We start from the raw sequence: 23,348 nt of genomic DNA, 5'->3' as shown, positions 1-23,348 counted from the left end.
ACTGGCCCTCAGGTAGAGAGACATGAGGAGATCTACTAGGTCCACACACTGGCCCTCAGGTAGAGAGACATGAGGAGATCTACTAGGTCCACACGCTGGCCCTCAGGTAGAGAGACATGAGGAGATCTACTAGGTCTACACACTGGCCCTCAGGTAGAGACATGAGGAGATCTACCAGGTCCACACGCTGGCCCTCAGGTAGAGAGACATGAGGAGATCTACTAGGTCCACACACTGGCCCTCAGGTAGAGAGACATGAGGAGATCTACTAGGTCTACACGCTGGCCCTCGGGTAGAGACATGAGGAGATCTACTAGGTCTACACGCTGGCCCTCGGGTAGAGAGAGAGACATGAGGAGATCTACTAGGTCTACACACTGGCCCTCAGGTAGAGACATGAGGAGATCTACTAGGTCCACACACTGGCCCTCAGGTAGAGACACATGAGGAGATCTACTAGGTCCACACACTGGCCCTCAGGTAGAGAGACATGAGGAGATCTACTAGGTCCACACACTGGCCCTCAGGTAGAGAGACATGAGGAGATCTACTAGGTCTACACACTGGCCCTCAGGTAGAGACATGAGGAGATCTACTAGGTCTACACACTGGCCCTCAGGTAGAGACATGAGGAGATCTACTAGGTCTGCACACTGGCCCTCAGGTAGAGAGACATGAGGAGATCTACTAGGTCTACACACTGGCCCTCAGGTAGAGACATGAGGAGATCTACCAGGTCTACACGCTGGCCCTCAGGTAGAGACATGAGGAGATCTACTAGGTCCACACACTGGCCCTCAGGTAGAGAGACATGAGGAGATCTACTAGGTCCACACACTGGCCCTCAGGTAGAGAGACATGAGGAGATCTACTAGGTCTACACACTGGCCCTCAGGTAGAGACATGAGGAGATCTACTAGGTCTACACACTGGCCCTCAGGTAGAGACATGAGGAGATCTACTAGGTCTACACGCTGGCCCTCAGGTAGAGACATGAGGAGATCTACTAGGTCTGCACACTGGCCCTCAGGTAGAGAGACATGAGGAGATCTACTAGGTCTACACGCTGGCCCTCAGGTAGAGAGACATGAGGAGATCTACTAGGTCCACACGCTGGCCCTCAGGTAGAGACATGAGGAGATCTACTAGGTCTGCTAACTGGCCCTCAGGTAGAGAGACATGAGGAGATCTACTAGGTCTACACGCTGGCCCTCAGGTAGAGACATGAGGAGATCTACTAGGTCTGCACACTGGCCCTCAGGTAGAGAGACATGAGGAGATCTACTAGGTCTACACACTGGCCCTCAGGTAGAGACATGAGGAGATCTACTAGGTCTGCACACTGGCCCTCAGGTAGAGAGACATGAGGAGATCTACTAGGTCCACACACTGGCCCTCAGGTAGAGACATGAGGAGATCTACTAGGTCCACACACTGGCCCTCAGGTAGAGAGACATGAGGAGATCTACTAGGTCCACACGCTGGCCCTCAGGTAGAGAGAGATTGTAAAGTGGTTAAACACATGATCTATAGGTATCAATGTATGTATCAATAATGTACCAAAGGCAGAACTAGCTAAAAGGAAAGGAAACAGAGTGTCTGCCTCCTCAGCCATAAGTCACTGACAGGAAAGGGCAGCAGCAGCAGAAGAGATAGTCAGAGGGTCTTCAGATGAAGTCCTTTCTGTGCCAAACGTTAACTGAGCTTTGACTTAAGCCTCGATCTGGACCAAGCCGTTGACATTTCTGGCATAGGAAGTGGGAGTCAACCTTTCATTTCCCCAACCAACCAGAGTGCAGTGGGCGTCGCTCCAAACGTTGTGACGTCAGGGCTCTCAATGCTGCACATTGGGGGAGGAGGAGGAGGAGGGGCGCGGGGCGGAGCGCACAGATCGGTGAACCAATAGGAGCCCACGGATGATTTCTCCAGAGATTTTGAATCCACCCCTCTAGACCAGATATCAGACGCTCTGGAGAAGGCTAGTTGGACTTAAGCTTCTCCATCTGCTGATATCACTCTGTCACGTGTTGACATATTTAATGATGTGCTTCCCCGAATAAGATGTACTGAGGTCACATGACTTTATAACACAAGATCCAGTTGATTGTGTAACGGCTCAAATGGGCTGTAAGAACCCAGCCAGGTCCGGACTCCGGACCGTCTGCTTCTGCATGGCTCTTCTCTTCAATAAACTGACCATTGGTCTGGTCTGTCATATCTAAGAATGTCTCTTACACGATGAGGAGATCTACTAGGTCCACAGCCTGGCCCTCAGACACCGTCATCTTCCAGGAGAAAAGCCTGGAGATCACATCCTGATGCAAAGCTTCTATAGGAGGCGGGACTTCCGTCGTATGTATTTCAACAACAATCTTTTTCGACCAATCACAACACATTTCATTCACAGAGAATGTAAACAGGTTTGTTATGGGTGCGTTCGGAAATTACGCACCGGAGCACACTCGCCTATTAGTTTGTATTGGCCAGTGCGCTCAGTGCTGTATTTTCGAACACACCCAAAGTGTCAACGTCATTTCCTTGGGCGGTGCTACCGTTCAGACACTCGAGCGGCTACTAGGTCTTGCTCAGCGTGCAGATAAGGAGAGATGAAGATGATATAATAGACCATATTCACACGGAGGCCATGTTGCTATTAAGTCAATGAAGTGTCACCCCGGTTGCCACGGCAACGGGGTGACACTTGTTAAATTCCAAAATGGCCGCCGTGTGAATACGGTCTATAGCTGGAGATGTGTAGATGTGTAGATGTGTAGATGTGTAGATGTGACTCCCGGGTAGCTCAGTCAGTAACAGGGTTATTATAGTGATGTCACACCTGTGACAGTAATAGTGTGGTTTGTGAGGCTGTGCTGCACCTTCTATAGAGTTCGGACTTTGTTTTAACTTTTTGTTTCCAATTTCAGTTCAGATTTAATTTGTGTTTACTACTTTAGTTTATTTTTGCATTTCTTTGTATTACAATGTTTTAGTTGAGTTTTTATTAGTTTTAGTGTTTGTTTTATTTATTTCTTGTAATATGGATTAGAAAGGGACCAGATTCAACAAAAAATGCCTAAATTACAGTTCTACAAGCCAAAGACAGGGCATTTTCTAGACTAGAGGTTCACATAGCCTACAATACAGGGCAGGCTGTATACTATACTATTACATTATTGTGGTCATGCACACGGCTACATATTTAATAAATGACAAACGCGATGCAACAACAGAGGACACACAACAGATGAGTGCAGAGTCACACAGTCACACACACACACACACACACACACACACACACACACACACACACACACACACACACACACACACACACACACACACACACACACACACACACACACACACACACACACACACACGCACGTACCATTGAAGTCTGCGGCTCCGCACACTGATATTTATTTTTTATTTCAGTTAACAAAAATGTGTATTATTATTTTTATATAATTCTAATAAGAGCGTGTGTGCGTGTGTGCGTGCGTGCGTGCGTGCGTGCGTGCGTGCGTGCGTATATGTGTGTGTGCGTATATGTGTGTGTGTGTGTGCGTGCGTATGTGTGTGTGTGTGTGTGTGTGTGTGTGTGTGTGTGTGTGTGTGTGTTGTAATGGATATTTTAGAATGCCAACCTGTTCTTCTATCATTTCTGTACTATCTAACTTTATCTGAACCAAGGAGGTTTAAACTCACAGCAGGGGTCTTTAGTCTGTTCGCCGCTCCACCTCCCAATGCCCCCCCCCCTGTATGAATGAATGAACCATTGCTTTAAGCACTTGGAAAAGCGCTATAAAAATGCAATTTATTATTATTATTAATTCATTAGTCAACCATTCTTCATATGAATGTGCTGATTCTAACTCAGCTACAGCTGTCAATCTAACAGCTGGGCTGAATGGTCATTGCTATTTGTATGTGTGTACCTATGTTTGTGTCGCTCTTATCTTAGTACATACCTTATATGACCATTTAGAATAGCATCTTTGGTACAATGTGGACTATTAAGAACTGTGTTAGATGAGGTTCGAGAGGCTTCTGCCCTACGGGGCCCAGGGTCAGGCCAGGAGGCCAGAGCTCTGTCTGATCTGTATGCTGTTTGCTCTGCTGAAATCTTCCTAATAAATGATCTAAAACTTCACCCGGATGGAATATTAATATTTCTATAATAGTGTGTATACTTGTGTGGACATTTGGTCCGTTATGGAGATGCATGTGAGGAGGTGCATGTGACCATAGGAGGTGCATGTGACCATAGGAGGTGCATGTGACCAAAGGAGGTGCATGTGACCAGAGGAGGAGGTGCATGTGACCAGAGGAGGAGGTGCATGTGACCAGAGGAGGTGCATGTGACCAGAGGAGGTACATGTGACCATAGGAGGTGCATGTGACCAGAGGAGGTGCATGTGACCAGAGGAGGTGCATGTGACCATAGGAGGTGCATGTGACCAGAGGAGGTGCATGTGACCATAGGAGGTACATGTGACCATAGGAGGTGCATGTGACCAGAGGAGGTGCATGTGACCAGAGGAGGTGCATGTGACAATAGGAGGTGCATGTGACCATAGGAGTTGCATGTGACCAGAAGAGGTGCATGTGACAATAGGAGGTGCATGTGACCAGAGGAGGTGCATGTGACAATAGGAGGTGCATGTGACCATAGGAGTTGCATGTGACCAGAAGAGGTGCATGTGACAATAGGAGGTGCATGTGACCAGAGGAGGTGCATGTGGGGTTTACCTGTAGTAGCTGATGACCTCCTGGTCCTCCTTCTGTCCCTCCTTGGCGTCCTGGGCCAGCTCCCTGATGCTCTTTGATCTGATCTCCTTGTTGCTGTCCTTCCAGAAGAGCCACACCTCCTCCTCGTCCTCCTCAGACTCCACAGAGTTCTCCCCGATGGACGCTCCCTCGATCTCAAACCTGGACAGCACCAGCCTGGACACAAGGACAGCATCCAACATTAACCCTCTGGACACAAGGACATCATCCAACATTTACCCTCTGGACACAAGGACATCATCCAACATTAACCCTCTGGACACAAGGACATCATCCAACATTTACCCTCTGGACACAAGGACAGCATCCAACATTAAACTTCTGGACACAAGGACAGCATCCAACATTAACCCTCTGGACACAAGGACATCATCCAACATTTACCCTCTGGACACAAGGACATCATCCAACATTAACCCTCTGACACAGGGACATCATCCAACATTAACCCTCTGGACACAAGGACAGCATCCAACATTAACCCTCTGGACACAAGGACAGCATCCAACATTAACCCTCTGGACACAAGGACAGCATCCAACATTAACCCTCTGGACACAAGGACATCATCCAACATTTAGCCTCTGGACACAAGGACATCATCCAACATTAACCCTCTGACACAGGGACAGCATCCAACATTACTCTGAACACAAGGACATCATCCAACATTAACCCTCTGGACACAAGGACATCATCCAACATTAACCCTCTGGACACAAGGACATCATCCAACATTTACCCTCTGGACACAAGGACATCATCCAACATTAACCCTCTGGACACACGGACATCATCCAACATTAACCCTCTGGACACAGGGACATCATCCAACATTAACCCTTACAGCACAGGGACAGCATCCAACATTAACCCTTACAGCACAGGGACAGCATCCAACATTAACCCTTACAGCACAGGGACAGCATCCAACATTAACCCTTACAGCACAGGGACAGCATCCAACATTAACACATTAACCGCCAAGAACGTAGTCCTACGGTCCGTTAAATCCAACTGTTAAGCGCCGAGACCGTAGCCCTACGGTCCACGGTCTTTTCGCGCTAAAAATTTCCGGGTGCACTTTCGGAATTTTTTTTATCCACTTCCGTTTCCGGTTCGATGACCGGAAACGGAATTATTTGGGATCCGGTTTTGACGATCACGTGTTCTACAGACGAAACTGAAACTCAATTCTCTTCCTGTAGTTTTTTCTCCTCGCATTTCACTGTTTAACGTAATCCGCTCTAACTACAACATGGATGCCCCGTTTGACACGTGGTTTTCACTGGGAGATACAGTGGGATGTCGCGGATGTAAACAGACCGTGTACGGCTCAATCTTAAGGATTTTAACAAGATCTATGGCGACATGAAAAAAAAAAAAAAAAAAAAAAAACACCTTGGCACTGGTGAGTACATTATGAGATTAACCTCTGGCGGTCGATGTGTTAACCCTTACAGCACAGGGACAGCATCCAACATTAACCCTTACAGCACAGGGACAGAATCCAACATTAACCCTTACAGCACCAGTCTGCACACAGGGACAACACCATTCAACATTAATGTTGGATGTTGTTGTCCATGTTAACTCAAATCTTTACATCTGGGGGATTCTACTATAATGTCTTCTAAATCCTAACAGTGTTTTCATGGCAAGGACCCCCACAATGATATAAAGACCCCCATCTCAAAATATGTTGTTCCGGGGACCCCCCAGAAGCACAGGTCAGAGTAAAAAAAAAAATGTTTTAAATGTTTTACATATATATTCAAAGATCTGCACACATTTTCCACGATCCCATTCAGCGGCACAGAGTGCCACTCTATGAGCTTGTAGATCTGACACAGATGTGTTCCAGGTCTGAATGGGTTAACATGCTGGGTAATAGAAGTGACTGACTTGGTCTCTATGAGGATGTCTCCATTAGCCGGGTCCAGCACAGCGTTACAGATCAGCTCCTGGGTCACTGGGATGGACTTGTTCATGGAGACACACAGGTCTGACAGGTAGTCCAGGAACCTATAGGGAACACAAGGGCCTCATTTCAGAACAAATACAGCTTCTACAAGTGGATCTACAAGCCTACAACGTGGTGTTGTTGCTATTTATCTATTTGGGTGGGGGGGGGGATATTTGTTGAAAGTGGTTAATAGATGTATGGTTGCAGACAAGAACACACAGAGCTATCTATCTAATTGTTTTGTGTCAGGTCACCCCTGTAAAAAAAATATGTTTTTCATCCACGCCACCCCTGGCATTGTTACTTTATAGCACCTTACTTCTATGTCATATTATGGTACATAAATATGTATAAATATGTAAATATTTCCCCCACAGATAGTTTAAGATAAGTACGTCACAAGGACGATTTGAGAGAATATCCGTTTCCATGTGGACAGATTGAAAATAATGTCACACTTTTCTGGGAGGAACATTCACCAGAAATAGCCGATCTACAAGCTTGTAGGAACCCACTTTGAGAACCCCAGATCTATAGCATGTCACATGCAGATGGACGGGGCATGGGTTGAGATGAGTGTCAGTGTTTGACCTTAAATCAGATTAATCTACAGAAAACTAAAAATGTTCAGAGTCACAACATGCATAAAATAAGTGAATTTAAGGCTAAATGTGAACACTACGATCTGGCTGAGACCCCAGACGACGCCCCTTGTTAACCAAACGTCAACGTGCGTGAGAACCACACATAAAACCAACCAGGATTCTACCATCAATTAAATCTGCCGGCAGAATTCAATTACACGTACGATGCACCATATATCTATACATATCTATACATATCTTCAAACAATGTTCTCTTTTTACACGTGTGATTAGCGTGTCCAATGAGCAGAACATTCCAGCGGGGCACGATGCGTTCATTCATTTAATCAGACTTAAATAAAGCACCATGCACCAGACTTACATTAAAAACATTCAGCAGACTCACATTAAACATTCTGAACGTTAAAACTTGCACCAGACTTACATTAAAACACGCACGCACGCGCGCACACACACACACACACACACACACACACACACACACACACACACACACACACACACACACACACACACACACACACACACACACACACACACACACACACACACACACACACACACACACACACACACATCCACATTCCATGGATCATTAGAACTTAATGTAAGTCATGTGTTACAAAAGCTACACTATGTTAGGATCTTGATTATGTTATCCTATATTAAAATTGCATAGAGGAAAACGGTTCTCCGTTCTTGCGGACCGAAGGTGTCTACTACGTACATGGGCAGCTGGCGGTCCGGGGGCCACATGCGGCCCCCAACTTCACTTAATGCGGCCCGCAGGTTAATCAGAATCAGAATAGACATTTAAGTTAAGTAAAAAAAAAAAAACTTTTCAGGATTCCAATTCAAAAATAGCAACAGAAAATAAATCTGGATTCTAATTCAAATATAGCAAAGATAGCAGATCTACAAGCTCAACACGTGTCACACTGCAACGCGTTTTGAGCTTGTAGATCTATTTTTGCTACTTTTGTGTGACATAGAATGGCGAAGTACAAGCCTTAATTTAAGAAAAAAGTAAAAACACGGAGGTAAGACGTGTCTGCCTGACAGTATATGCAATGTGTCCCCTGGAGTGAGTGTGGAATATAGTGGTTTGATTGATTTGATTGAAATTTGTATTAGGCAAAAGAATGTAAAACAACACAGTTACATTTATAATGCTTTTGTCTAAAAGGTCCGCCAAAAAAGTCCTTGCGGACTTGTTTCCGTTGGGGTCCTTGAGTTAATTTCATAGACATATATAGTAGCAACCAAACAGTTCAAAAATCAACATGAAAATACAGATAATACAGAAAAAATACCACTATGTACAAAAAAAGCATTTAAAAAATATATGTACAAAAAAAGGGAGGGGGGAAGCATGGAAAAATAAAAATTATATACAAAAGAAGCATGAGGAAATACAAAATATGTACAAAAATATGTACAAAAAAGAGGAGGGGGAGGGTAGGTCGTCTGTCTACAGGGAAACTGGTACTAGCTCCTCTTTCGGCCTCCAGAAAGATGGGTTTTTAGGGCTGTTTTGAATGAGCCCAGCGAACTGCATTTTTTGAGGGATGGGGTTTAGTTAGACTATTCCATTCCTTGGTGGCTGTGCTATAGAAGGAGAATTTGCCCATGTTTGTTTTATGGGTGGGTGGTACCAGATTGTTGTTTACGCTCCCTCTAGTTTCGTGGCTGTGGGTGTCACTAACTTTTTCGAGGTATTTTTTCGACCCTCTACATCATCAAAGTTGCATCACCCCTGCAATATTACCTGGGTTCTAGGTTCTTGCAGACCAGGCTAACGAAGGTGTGTATACCTGGGTTCTAGGTTCTTGTGGACCAGGCTAACGAAGGTGTGTATACCTGGGTTCAAGGTTCTTGTGGACCAGGCTAACAAAGGTGTCTATATGTTACCTGGGTTCTCGGTTATTGTGGACCAGGCTAACGAAGGTGTCTATATATTACCTGGGTTCTCGGTTCTTGCGGACCAGGCTAACAAAGGTGTCTATTTGTTACCTGGGTTCTCGGTTCTTGCGGACCAGGCTAACGAAGGTGTCTATTTGTTACCTGGGTTCTCGGTTCTTGCGGACCAGGCTAACGAAGGTGTCTATGTGTTACCTGGGTTCTCGGTTCTTGCGGACCAGGCTAACGAAGGTGTCTATTTGTTACCTGGGTTCTCGGTTCTTGCGGACCAGGCTAACGAAGGTGCCTATTTGTTACCTGGGTTCTCGGTTCTTGCGGACCAGGCTAACGAAGGTGTCTATGTGTTACCTGGGTTCTAGGTTCTTGCGGACCAGGCTAACGAAGGTGTCTATGTGTTACCTGGGTTCTCGGTTCTTGCGGACCAGGCTAACGAAGGTGTCTATCTCGGCAGCAGTGATGTGCTTCTCCAGCAGCTTGCGGTTGTTGTGCAGCAGAGCCGTGATGGTGTCCTCAGCCAGAACATCGTAACCGATCTGCTTCTGCATGAAGCGGAACTGCTTGGCGATGTACTCCTGATACACACAGAGAAACAACACATTAGATATACTCCTGATACACACAGAGAAACAACACATTAGATATACTACTGATACACACAGAGAAACAACACATTAGATGTACTCCTGATACACACAGAGAAACAACACATTAGATGTACTCCTGATACACACAGAGAAACAACACATTAGATGTACTACTGATACACACAGAGAAACAACACATTAGATGTACTACTGATACACACAGAGAAACAACACATTAGATGTACTCCTGATACACACAGAGAAACAACACATTAGATGTACTACTGATACACACAGAGAAACAACACATTAGATGTACTACTGATACACACAGAGAAACAACACATTAGGTTTTTATTGGTTTGGATGTATTTCCTTAACCTTTAAATTATTTCATTTCATTTTTTTGTTTACATTTTAGTGGTTAATGTCCAGTCAGATTCAGGAGTGGGGTTGCAAGTTTCTGTACAGTTTTGATTGTTCGAAAATAAACAAGGTAGCATTTCTTCTTTTGTTCTTGTTAGTTTCAGTTTTTGATTCAGTTATTTTAATAAATAGGTAGAGATTCTGCACTTCTAGAGTACTGGCCACGGCCCTCACACACATGTTGCACTGCCAACACACTGTTGTGTCTTGCATCAGTGCATGTGGATCTCCATACGTGTGCACGTGCTTCTCACGCTTGTGAAATTTGACCAACGTTCCTGTATGCTTTCACTGTATTATAGGTAGTTCTGTAAAACACACACTATTGTTTTAGTTACCCTTTTTTTTCTTCTCCTAAAGTCTAGTTTTTTTGGGGTGTTTTTCAGTTCATCTAGTTTTAGTGTTTAGTAGTTTTTTTTACTAAACTCTTGACTTCAGCAACATGTGCTAAACACAAGGAGCCACTCAGGATTCTCATCATCATTAAAGAAAATAAACGTAATTGTTATAATAAGTTGTCCATAATACCTAAACAGCAGACAACTGCTGTTGAAAGGGTTCCCTGTTTATTAGATCTGTTTATTAGATCTGTTTATTACATCTGTTTATTACATCTGTTTATTAGATCTGTTTATTAGATCTGTTTATTAGATCTGTTTATTAGATCACTAACAAACGTGTGGAGTTAACCCATTGAATATCGTTGTTGTCAGGCAGAAACCTCTTATCTCCATATGTTAACTTGTTGTGTTGTTTCCTAAATTAACCCCTTACTTGATCACACTACAGCTTCACAAAGACGCATCAAAAGAAGCAGAACTGCTACTTTAGATGTTTGTTTTTATTTGAATCCTGAACAGTAACAGTTTTAGACGCATGAGGTTTCCAGCCGACAGAGAGGATATCCTCTAAGAGGCAGCGACCCTCCATGAAGTGAGACTCACAGAGTTATTACTCTAATTGGTTCATTAATTGGTTGATAATGGAGGGAGAATTACGCTAGTCAAGCCAATCAGAAGAGCTCTCTGACCAGGCATCTGTGATCAGGAGAAACGACCGCGTTGTTTCCTCGTAGGGATGTGTAAAAGTGACCAAAATGAAAATCGATTACTAAAATTCTATTCTTACCGACTATTCAAATATTCGACCACGCCCATTTTTCTATTAATTTTTTTTAAATTAAACAAATTAAAAAATACATTTTTTTTTTTTTTTTGGACTGGGATTTGTCTGGGTGAAATTGTTGTGGGGATTTTCATCAAATGACTCATAGGTTACAATAACAGCATTGCATTGGCCTATAAACTGATTTTCAGAAATTAACAAAGACAGTAGCATGTACATCTTTTATATTATTGTAACTAAACTATTAAAGACGTGGTGAAATAAACAATATAGCCTTTGCAACAGAACCTTTTTTTTTTTATATTCGATTTTTATCCTACAAACGACTATTCGAATAGTCGGACTCATCCCTATTTCCTCGTCGACTGTAACGAAGCTACGACTCCAGCAATTACACCGCGATCTACGTCCATCTTCAACCACTTATCCGGAGTCGGGTCGCGGGGGCAACAGTTCCCCTAGGGAGACTCTCGGGAGGTCATCCGTACTAGATGCCCAAACCACCTAAGATGGCTCCTCTCCAAGTGAAGGAGTCTCTCTCAGGTAACTGAACTTCTCAGCCTCTCTCTAAGGGAGAGGCCCGGCCACCCGTCTGAGAAAACTCATTCCGGCCGCTTGTATCCACAACCTTATTCTTTACCGTAATCTGTCAGAGGGGTCTGCAGTATAGAGCTGTGAGAGGGGAAGAGTGGTCTGCAGTATAGAGCTGTGAGAGGGGAAGAGGGGTCTGCAGTATAGAGCTGTGAGAGGGGAAGAGGGGTCTGCAGTATAGAGCTGTGAGAGGAGAAGAGGGGTCTGCAGTATAGAGCTGTGAGAGGGGAAGGGGGGTCTGCAGTATAGAGCTGTGAGAGGGGAAGGGGGGTCTGCAGTATAGAGCTGTGAGAGGAGAAGAGGGGTCTGCAGTATAGAGCTGTGAGAGGGGAAGGGGGGTCTGCAGTATAGAGCTGTGAGAGGAGAAGAGGGGTCTGCAGTATAGAGCTGTGAGAGGGGAAGGGGGGTCTGCAGTATAGAGCTGTGAGAGGAGAAGAGGGGTCTGCAGTATAGAGCTGTGAGAGGGGAAGGGGGGTCTGCAGTATAGAGCTGTGAGAGGAGAAGAGGGGTCTGCAGTATAGAGCTGTGAGAGGGGAAGGGGGGTCTGCAGTATAGAGCTGTGAGAGGGGAAGAGGGGTCTGCAGTATAGAGCTGTGAGAGGAGAAGAGGGGTCTGCAGTATAGAGCTGTGAGAGGGGAAGGGGGGTCTGCAGTATAGAGCTGTGAGAGGGGAAGAGGGGTCTGCAGTATAGAGCTGTGAGAGGAGAAGAGGGGTCTGCAGTATAGAGCTGTGAGAGGGGAAGGGGGGTCTGCAGTATAGAGCTGTGAGAGGGGAAGAGGGGTCTGCAGTATAGAGCTGTGAGAGGGGAAGAGGGGTCTGCAGTATAGAGCTGTGAGAGGGGAAGAGGGGTCTGCAGTATAGAGCTGTGAGAGGGGAAGAGGGGTCTGCAGTATAGAGCTGTGAGAGGAGAAGAGGGGTCTGCACTATAGAGCTGTGAGAGGGGAAGAGGGGTCTGCAGTATAGAGCTGTGAGAGGGGAAGAGGGGTCTGCAGTATAGAGCTGTGAGAGGGGAAGAGGGGTCTGCAGTATAGAGCTGTGAGAGGAGAAGAGGGGTCTGCAGTATAGAGCTGTGAGAGGGGAAGGGGGGTCTGCAGTATAGAGCTGTGAGAGGGGAAGGGGGGTCTGCAGTATAGAGCTGTGAGAGGGGAAGAGGGGTCTGCAGTATAGAGCTGTGAGAGGGGAAGGGGGGTCTGCAGTATAGAGCTGTGAGAGGGGAAGAGGGGTCTGCAGTATAGAGCTGTGAGAGGAGAAGAGGGGTCTGCACTATAGAGCTGTGAGAGGGGAAGAGGGGTCTGCAGTATAGAGCTGTGAGAGGAGAAGAGGGGTCTGCAGTATAGAGCTGTGAGAGGAGAAGAGGGGTCTGCAGTATAGAGCTGTGAGAGGGGAAGGGGGGTCTGCAGTATAGAGCTGTGAGAGGGGAAGGGGGGTCTGCAGTATAGAGCTGTGAGAGGGGAAGAGGGGTCTGCAGTATAGAGCTGTGAGAGGGGAAGGGGGGTCTGCAGTATAGAGCTGTGAGAGGGGAAGGGGGGTCTGCAGTATAGAGCTGTGAGAGGGGAAGAGGGGTCTGCAGTATAGAGCTGTGAGAGGGGAAGAGGGGTCTGCAGTATAGAGCTGTGAGAGGGGAAGAGGGGTCTGCAGTATAGAGCTGTGAGAGGGGAAGAGGGGTCTGCAGTATAGAGCTGTGAGAGGAGAAGAGGGGTCTGCACTATAGAGCTGTGAGAGGGGAAGAGGGGTCTGCAGTATAGAGCTGTGAGAGGGGAAGAGGGGTCTGCAGTATAGAGCTGTGAGAGGGGAAGAGGGGTCTGCAGTATAGAGCTGTGAGAGGAGAAGAGGGGTCTGCAGTATAGAGCTGTGAGAGGAGAAGAGGGGTCTGCAGTATAGAGCTGTGAGAGGGGAAGGGGGGTCTGCAGTATAGAGCTGTGAGAGGGGAAGGGGGGTCTGCAGTATAGAGCTGTGAGAGGGGAAGAGGGGTCTGCAGTATAGAGCTGTGAGAGGGGAAGGGGGGTCTGCAGTATAGAGCTGTGAGAGGGGAAGAGGGGTCTGCAGTATAGAGCTGTGAGAGGAGAAGAGGGGTCTGCACTATAGAGCTGTGAGAGGGGAAGAGGGGTCTGCAGTATAGAGCTGTGAGAGGAGAAGAGGGGTCTGCAGTATAGAGCTGTGAGAGGAGAAGAGGGGTCTGCAGTATAGAGCTGTGAGAGGGGAAGGGGGGTCTGCAGTATAGAGCTGTGAGAGGGGAAGGGGGGTCTGCAGTATAGAGCTGTGAGAGGGGAAGAGGGGTCTGCAGTATAGAGCTGTGAGAGGGGAAGGGGGGTCTGCAGTATAGAGCTGTGAGAGGGGAAGAGGGGTCTGCAGTATAGAGCTGTGAGAGGAGAAGAGGGGTCTGCAGTATAGAGCTGTGAGAGGGGAAGGGGGGTCTGCAGTATAGAGCTGTGAGAGGGGAAGAGGGGTCTGCAGTATAGAGCTGTGAGAGGGGAAGAGGGGTCTGCAGTATAGAGCTGTGAGAGGGGAAGAGGGCTCTGCAGTATAGAGCTGTGAGAGGGGAAGAGGGGTGGAATGAGACAGTGGTTGTCAAACGTTTTCTATGTCAAGGACCCCAGAAATGATTATGTTTTTGAACGCGCGCACACTGCTGTATTAACTACTTTTGCTGGGGGGATAAAACTTTATCAGACAATACAATAAAACGATGTCGGTTACAGAGACTGGTGGATTCCAGGGGGTCCCCAGCAAATGTATTTAATACATTTTAACCACTTTATCCATTTATATGTTGGCTTTTCAAAAGTTGCTATTTATGGATATTTGAAAAATATTGAGAATGTTTGGAAAATGTGTATTTTATTTTACATAAATCTTCTCTTTTGGGCGATCCTTGGCACAAAACATTTAGGGGGTCCGTGGCAAAATATATATCAATTTGGGTGGTCCTTGACATGAACAAGTTTGAGAACCACTGGACTTAATGTACAGGACTTGAGTAAATGTACTTTCCACCACAGGATGTGGGAACACTGGGCGATCATTGTGAACGCAGCACGTGAACGCAAAAGTAACAGGGTGGGACAGAGAGAGAGAGAGAGAGTGGGACAGAGAGACACTGTAACTATTATATGTCTGTTCCTGTACATCTGGAGGGGAGTTTAGAATAGATTGGATGAGGTTAAGTGAGTTGGCCTGACAAAGATCAACAGGACATTGAATTATAATGTATTTTTCGTGTGCCAGACAAAATCTTTACATTCCATACCATGTTAATCACATCAGTGATGCCATCAAACCCACACTGTTCTGTTACTGCTGGCTTTTGTTAAGAGCCTGGAACACAAAACTACTCCCTAACCTCCTTCAAAACGAACATAAAAGATCACCTCTCTGCAATTTGCAACTGGATCTAGAAGTAGAAGTCTTCTAGCATTGACATTTTTTTAATATTACTCCTACAGATTTTGTGCAAACATCATGCACATCGGTACACAGTATCTCTATAGTCATGTGATCAATACGGATCTAACCGATATTTCATATTCCATCCTGATTGGCTAAGATCGGCTTCCAAAGTTTACAGGAGAGGCCCGTTTTGAACAAAATGCCTCAAATCATACACGCAGCGTCCGCTGGCCGTTAAACTTTGCACAAACATTCCCACCAGGCAGAGGAAGAAATGCCATCCTTTTCACATTGGCCTGTTATAGCGCCACCAGGAGGTCAAGTTTTAAAAAAACATATATTTTTTTCATATTATCTCTATGGTCATGTCATCAAGACGGACCTGTCAGATTGTTCATATTTCATCCTGATTGGCTAAGATTGACTGCTGCTACCTGGCCTGGTGGAGACCTGTGCTCTGAGCAACACATTGTTCTAGTCATTACTGTAGGCTTGACCTTACCGGTCACATGGGTCATAGGGTCAAGTGTGATTTATTCTGGGTTTGCGCGCCATGTAGCGCACAATCTACAACCATCACAACGCATGGAAGCAGGTCTTGTAGATCTACTATTTTACCTAGTTCTTGCGGTAGTCTTGTAGATCTACTATTTTACCTGGTTCTTGCGGTAGTCTTGTAGATCTGCTATTTTACCTGGTTCTTGCGGTAGTCTTGTAGATCTGCTATTTTACCTGGTTCTTGCGGTAGTCTTGTAGATCTACTATTTTACCTGGTTCTTGCGGTAGTCTTGTAGATCTGCTATTTTACCTGGTTCTTGCGGTAGTCTTGTAGATCTACTATTTTACCTGGTTCTTGTGGTAGTCTTGTAGATCTACTATTTTACCTGGTTCTTGCGGTAGTCTTGTAGATCTGCTATTTTACCTGGTTCTTGCGGTAGTCTTGTATATCTGCTATTTTACCTGGTTCTTGCGGTAGTCTTATAGATCTGCTATTTTACCTGGTTCTTGCGGTAGTCTTATAGATCTACTATTTTACCTGGTTCTTGCGGTAGTCTTATAGATCTGCTATTTTACCTGGTTCTTGCGGTAGTCTTATAGATCTACTATTTTACCTGGTTCTTGCGGTAGTCTTATAGATCTACTATTTTACCTGGTTCTTGCGGTAGTCTTGTAGATCTGCTATTTTACCTGGTTCTTGCGGTAGTCTTGTAGATCTATTATTTTACCTGGTTCTTGCGGTAGTCTTGTATATCTGCTATTTTACCTGGTTCTTGCGGTAGTCTTGTATATCTACTATTTTACCTGGTTCTTGCGGTAGTCTTGTATATCTGCTATTTTACCTGGTTCTTGCGGTAGTCTTGTAGATCTGCTATTTTACCTGGTTCTTGCGGTAGTCTTGTAGATCTACTATTTTACCTGGTTCTTGCGGTAGTCTTGTATATCTACTATTTTACCTGGTTCTTGCGGTAGTCTTGTAGATCTACTATTTTACCTGGTTCTTGCGGTAGTCTTGTATATCTACTATTTTACCTGGTTCTTGCGGTAGTCTTGTATATCTACTATTTTACCTGGTTCTTGCGGTAGTCTTGTAGATCTGCTATTTTACCTGGTTCTTGCGGTAGTCTTGTAGATCTGCTATTTTACCTGGTTCTTGCGGTAGTCTTGTATATCTACTATTTTACCTGGTTCTTGCGGTAGTCTTGTAGATCTGCTATTTTACCTGGTTCTTGCGGTAGTCTTGTAGATCTACTATTTTACCTGGTTCTTGCGGTAGTCTTGTATATCTACTATTTTACCTGGTTCTTGCGGTAGTCTTGTAGATCTACTATTTTACCTGGTTCTTGCGGTAGTCTTGTAGATCTACTATTTTACCTGGTTCTTGCGGTAGTCTTGTAGATCTACTATTTTACCTGGTTCTTGCGGTAGTCTTATAGATCTACTATTTTACCTGGTTCTTGTGGTAGTCTTGTAGATCTACTATTTTACCTGGTTCTTGCGGTAGTCTTGTAGATCTACTATTTTACCTGGTTCTTGCGGTAGTCTTGTAGATCTACTATTTTACCTGGTTCTTGCGGTAGTCTTGTAGATCTACTATTTTACCTGGTTCTTGCGGTAGTCTTGTAGATCTGCTATTTTACCTGGTTCTTGCGGTAGTCTTGCTGGGAGTGCCGTAACACGCGGTAACACAGGCGGCAGATGTGTCTGAAGGGGGCGTGGCGCTGGTCGGCCAGCTCCTCCAATCGCAGCATGGGGCCGTCCCCCCCGCTGTCCGTGAACGGAGCCTGGAGCAGCTTGAAGATCTGAACACACACACACACACGCGCGCACACACACACACACACACACACACACACACACACACACACACACACACACACACACACACACACACACACACACACACACACACACACACACACACACACACACACACACACGTTATGAAAGTGGCTCAGGGGTATGAGTGGCCGGTTGAGTGAGGTTCCCAGTTGGATCCCGGGCTCTCCCAGAGTTAGTGTCAAAGTGTCCTTGAGCAAGACACTGATCCCCTCATTACATTACAGTCATTTAACAGACGCTTTTATCAAGGGGAAGGGAAGAAGAAAAACTAAATCACATCTGGACCCCCCCCCCACCCCGGTAACTAAATAACGACCAGTCCCTAAGTGTATCAAATAAACAAGATCCAATAAAACAAGAGCTCGTACAAATAATTGACAACAAGTAGGCAAGGCTAAGAGGAAGGGTCAGGGTAGTGTTTCCTGAAGAGGTGGGTTTTCAGCCTGCGGCGAAAAATGGGCAGTGACTCTGCTGTCCTGACATCAGTGACTCTGCTGTCCTGACATCAGTGACTCTGCTGTCCTGACATCAGTGTCTCTGTCCTGACATCAGTGACTCTGCTGTCCTGACATCAGTGACTCTGCTGTCCTGACATCAGTGTCTCTGCTGTCCTGACATCAGTGTCTCTGCTGTCCTGACATCAGTGACTCTGCTGTCCTGACATCAGTGTCTCTGTCCTGACATCAGTGACTCTGCTGTCCTGACATCAGTGTCTCTGCTGTCCTGACATCAGTGACTCTGCTGTCCTGACATCAGTGTCTCTGCTGTCCTGACATCAGTGTCTCTGCTGTCCTGACATCAGTGTCTCTGCTGTCCTGACATCAGTGTCTCTGCTGTCCTGACATCAGTGTCTCTGCTGTCCTGACATCAGTGACTCTGCTGTCCTGACATCAGTGACTCTGCTGTCCTGACATCAGTGTCTCTGCTGTCCTGACATCAGTGTCTCTGCTGTCCTGACATCAGTGTCTCTGCTGTCCTGACATCAGTGACTCTGCTGTCCTGACATCAGTGTCTCTGCTGTCCTGACATCAGTGACTCTGCTGTCCTGACATCAGTGTCTCTGCTGTCCTGACATCAGTGTCTCTGCTGTCCTGACATCAGTGTCTCTGCTGTCCTGACATCAGTGACTCTGCTGTCCTGACATCAGTGACTCTGCTGTCCTGACATCAGTGTCTCTGCTGTCCTGACATCAGTGACTCTGCTGTCCTGACATCAGTGACTCTGCTGTCCTGACATCAGTGTCTCTGCTGTCCTGACATCAGTGTCTCTGCTGTCCTGACATCAGTGACTCTGCTGTCCTGACATCAGTGACTCTGCTGTCCTGACATCAGTGTCTCTGCTGTCCTGACATCAGTGTCTCTGCTGTCCTGACATCAGTGTCTCTGCTGTCCTGACATCAGTGACTCTGCTGTCCTGACATCAGTGACTCTGCTGTCCTGACATCAGTGACTCTGCTGTCCTGACATCAGTGTCTCTGCTGTCCTGACATCAGTGACTCTGCTGTCCTGACATCAGTGTCTCTGCTGTCCTGACATCAGTGACTCTGCTGTCCTGACATCAGTGTCTCTGCTGTCCTGACATCAGTGACTCTGTTGTCCTGACATCAGTGTCTCTGCTGTCCTGACATCAGTGTCTCTGCTGTCCTGACATCAGTGGGAGGGGCCAGAACAGAAAAAAAACTGTGACCGTGTATCCCTCTCCTACCTGTTTGAGGATGTTCTGCTCTCTCATCAGCTTCTGTCTCTCTCGGTTGGGCTTGTTGACCATGATCTCCAGGACGTCCTGACCGTTGTTGGGGATGTCCACCACGAAGAAGACCAGGTCCTCCAGCAGCTTGGTCACCGCTCTGGACAAGCACACACACACACACACACACACACACACACACACACACACACACACACACACACACACACACACACACACACACACACACACACACACACACACACACACACACACACACACACACACACACACACACACACACACACACACACACACACACACACACACACACACACACACACACACACACACGCCGGGGGAAACACAGAAAGCAGCACTGAGCTCTGCTATTCTTCATCATGTCACAGACGAACGCTCAATTCTTTTTTTCAAAAATAATATTTATCCCACAATTTGTTTAACACATTTTTTTCACCCAGTGCCAATGCCTAAGCTTGTAATCCTGGGCGCTACTCTCCCTCTGCCAGCCTGGGGAGAGCCCCGAACTGAGCTCATGTTTCCTTCAGTGCATGAGGAGTGAGCAGGCCGCTTCTTATCACCTGACAGGAGGGAGGTTCCCCGGTAGGACGTAGTTTCATATCACCTGACAGGGGGGAGTTTCCCCGGTAGGACGTAGCTTCTTATCACCTGACAGGGGGGAGTTTCCCTGGTAGGACGTAGCTTCTTATCACCTGACAGGGGGGAGTTTCCCCGGTAGGACCATAGAGGTATAATATAACTAGAGGGCGGATTGCCCCGCCCCCAGCTATCATTTCAATGAATGTGCTCAGTGGCGTTTTGAAGCACCCGGAAACCTGCCGGAAGTAGAATTATTGGTTCGATTTTGTATCCCCATAGAGTTATGAGCATGCGCACTAGTGTCCTTTTTGCGTTCTACGGCAGCCCGTGTGTCAAGGATTGAACGCGAGATATTTATTAAATACAATCGATATGCATATTTATATGTAAATGCATATGTATGTATGTATAATATGTTTACATATTTATATGTATAAATATAAATATCTCTCAGTATGTTTTGCGCGTGCATGTATTTCTCCCCGCCTGCAGTTCCAGCTGGGGTGGCAGCTTCAATGTTTCTCAGCAACTCTGGGGGCTTGGGTAGGACGTAGCTTCTTATCACCTGACAGGGGGGAGTTTCCCCGGTAGGACGTAGCTTCTTATCACCTGACAGGGGGGAGTTTCCCCGGTAGGACGTAGCTTCTTATCACCTGACAGGGGGGAGGTTCCCCGGTAGGACGTAGCTTCTTATCACCTGACAGGGGGGAGGTTCCCCGGTAGGACGTAGCTTCTTATCACCTGACAGGGGGGAGTGTCCCCGGTAGGACGTAGCTTCTTATCACCTGACAGGGGGGAGTGTCCCCGGTAGGACGTAGCTTCTTATCACCTGACAGGGGGGAGTTTCCCCGGTAGGACGTAGCTTCTTATCACCTGACAGGGGGGAGTGTCCCCGGTAGGACGTAGCTTCTTATCACCTGACAGGGGGGAGGTTTCCCGGTAGGACGTAGCTTCTTATCACCTGACAGGGGGGAGGTTCCCCGGTAGGACGTAGCTTCTTATCACCTGACAGGGGGGAGGTTCCCCGGTAGGACGTAGCTTCTTATCACCTGACAGGGGGGAGGTTCCCCGGTAGGACGTAGCTTCTTATCACCTGACAGGGGAGAGTTTCCCCGGTAGGACGTAGCTTCTTATCACCTGACAGGGGGGAGTTTCCCTGGTAGGACGAAGCTTCTTGTCACCTGACAGGGGGGAGTTTCCCTGGTAGGACGTAGCTTCTTGTCACCTGACAGGGGGGAGTTTCCCCGGTAGGACGTAGCTTCATATCACCTGACAGGGGGGAGTTTCCCCGGTAGGACGTAGCTTCATATCACCTGACAGGGGGGAGTTTCCCCGGTAGGACGTAGCTTCTTGTCACCTGACAGGGGGGAGTTTCCCCGGTAGGACGTAGCTTCTTATCACCTGACAGGGGGGAGTTTCCCCGGTAGGACGTAGCTTCTTATCACCTGACAGGGGGGAGTTTCCCCGGTAGGACGTAGCTTCTTATCACCTGACAGGGGGGAGTTTCCCCGGTAGGACGTAGCTTCTTATCACCTGACAGGGGGGAGTTTCCCCGGTAGGACGTAGCTTCTTGTCACCTGACAGGGAGGAGTTTCCCCGGTAGGACGTAGCTTCTTATCACCTGACAGGGAGGAGTTTCCCCGGTAGGACGTAGCTTCTTATCACCTGACAGGGTGGAGTTTCCCCGGTAGGACGTAGCTTCTTGTCACCTGACAGGGGGGAGTTTCCCCGGTAGGACGTAGCTTCTTGTCACCTGACAGGGGGGAGTTTCCCCGGTAGGACGTAGCTTCTTGTCACCTGACAGGGAGGAGTTTCCCCGGTTGGACGTAGCTTCTTATCACCTGACAGGGGGGAGTTTCCCCGGTAGGACGTAGCTTCTTATCACCTGACAGGGGGGGAGTTTCCCCAGTAGGACGTAGCTTCTTATCACCTGACAGGGGGGAGTTTCCCCGGTAGGACGTAGCGCGTGGAAGGAACACGTTATTCCAACCAGTTCTTTCCCCTCCATCAGGTGCCCCGGCTGACCAGGGGGAGGCAGTATAGAGATCCAGGATTACTACATGTTTTTGTGTGAGGGAACCTACCCTAGGAGACACGGGGAGAACATGCAAACTCCACACAGAAAGGCCCTTTCACCAACCCCACCTAGGGTATGGGCGCTGATGACACGGAGGAGAGGACACGCCCCCCAGTGCACACAGCGTCCCCGGCGGGAATCGAACCCAGGACTTTCTAGCTGTGAGGCGACAGAGCTACCAACTGCTCAGTTCTTCTTGCAACATTCTATGTGATGGTGTGTTTCTCCATAACGTACGTACCTCCTCTCATTCTGTGTGATGGTGTGTTTCTCCATAACGTACGTACCTCCTCTCATTCTGTGTGATGGTGCCCTTCTCCAGCTTGCCAGCGATGGACGCCAGCACCTTACTGGCATCGTTGGCGAAGTCCAGGTCTCTGACTTCAGCGGGCGAAACGGGCACGATGGCGAACGCCTCTTTGTCCTCTTTGAGCGTCGACGTACCGATCTGGTGTTCAGGAGAACAGCGAGGGACACATTTACTACTGTCTTCTATCAGTGTGATATGTACTAAATGCTTTTTTACTTATTCCTAGTTCTGTTAAAGTTTAATTTAGTTGTCAATTCCCCAGTCCCCCCCCCCCCACACACACACTGTTGGCCTGTGGAGCATGCAGATCACTGTTTCTCCCTAGTAGTCTGTGGCGTACTTGAAGCTGGTCCATGGAAAACGTTTTAAATAGCATTCCAGTCCAGGTGGAGGTTTAACAGAAATAATGGTTGAACTAATAGGTTAAACTATAGTTAAACTTCACACAACGTATCACCTTGTGTGCTTGTAAATTAGATATTTTCTGTGCAGGATAAATGCGTGCAAAATACTATAAACCCAGCTTTAAGATAAAAAAATAACTGTTATTCCTTCTTATACTGTATACTAAATACATATATTGTTGTTGCTTGGGAATGGTTTTAAATATCCTAGAGGCCAAGAGCTCAAAGAAAAGTCTGAAAGCCACTGGCCTAGGGGCTGGGCAATTTATCAACAAAATGATCAGAACCAATAACCCACTTCATTTTGCTCATGAAGTTAATAGATTAATCAAGATGCATGTTTTAATTGCATTTCTTATATAAATCGACAAATTGATACAAAAAATTACTAAATTGATTATTCTGATGACCCACTTACCCCTGTGTTATACTTCAATGTACAACGGTGGTGTAAAAGAAGTGAAGATAGCCGATCTGCAAGCTCATTGTAGATCGGCTATGGATTTTTTTTTTTT

The 23,348-nt window shown here is 46.6% G+C and overlaps 1 protein-coding gene across 1 annotated transcript in view; it reads right to left on the bottom strand.

Annotated features, from left to right (window-relative positions):
* LOC308082952 (inositol 1,4,5-trisphosphate-gated calcium channel ITPR1-like) overlaps nucleotides 1–23,348 on the bottom strand; it is a 144,763-nt gene that overhangs the window by 71,567 nt on the left and 49,848 nt on the right. The window contains exons 14-19 of the mRNA XM_080425032.1: nucleotides 22,407–22,567; nucleotides 19,440–19,581; nucleotides 17,534–17,695; nucleotides 9,682–9,854; nucleotides 6,697–6,816; nucleotides 4,753–4,947 (exon numbers count right to left, since the gene is read on the bottom strand). Coding sequence (XP_080281158.1) covers nucleotides 4,753–4,947; nucleotides 6,697–6,816; nucleotides 9,682–9,854; nucleotides 17,534–17,695; nucleotides 19,440–19,581; nucleotides 22,407–22,567 — 953 coding nt within the window. The remainder of the gene's footprint in view (nucleotides 1–4,752; nucleotides 4,948–6,696; nucleotides 6,817–9,681; nucleotides 9,855–17,533; nucleotides 17,696–19,439; nucleotides 19,582–22,406; nucleotides 22,568–23,348) is intronic.

The sequence above is a fragment of the Gymnoscopelus braueri genome (assembly GCF_963280865.1).
Source record: "Gymnoscopelus braueri genome assembly, chromosome: 3".
Lineage (NCBI taxonomy): Eukaryota > Metazoa > Chordata > Actinopteri > Myctophiformes > Myctophidae > Gymnoscopelus > Gymnoscopelus braueri.
This window is presented reverse-complemented; position numbering and strand designations above follow the sequence as displayed.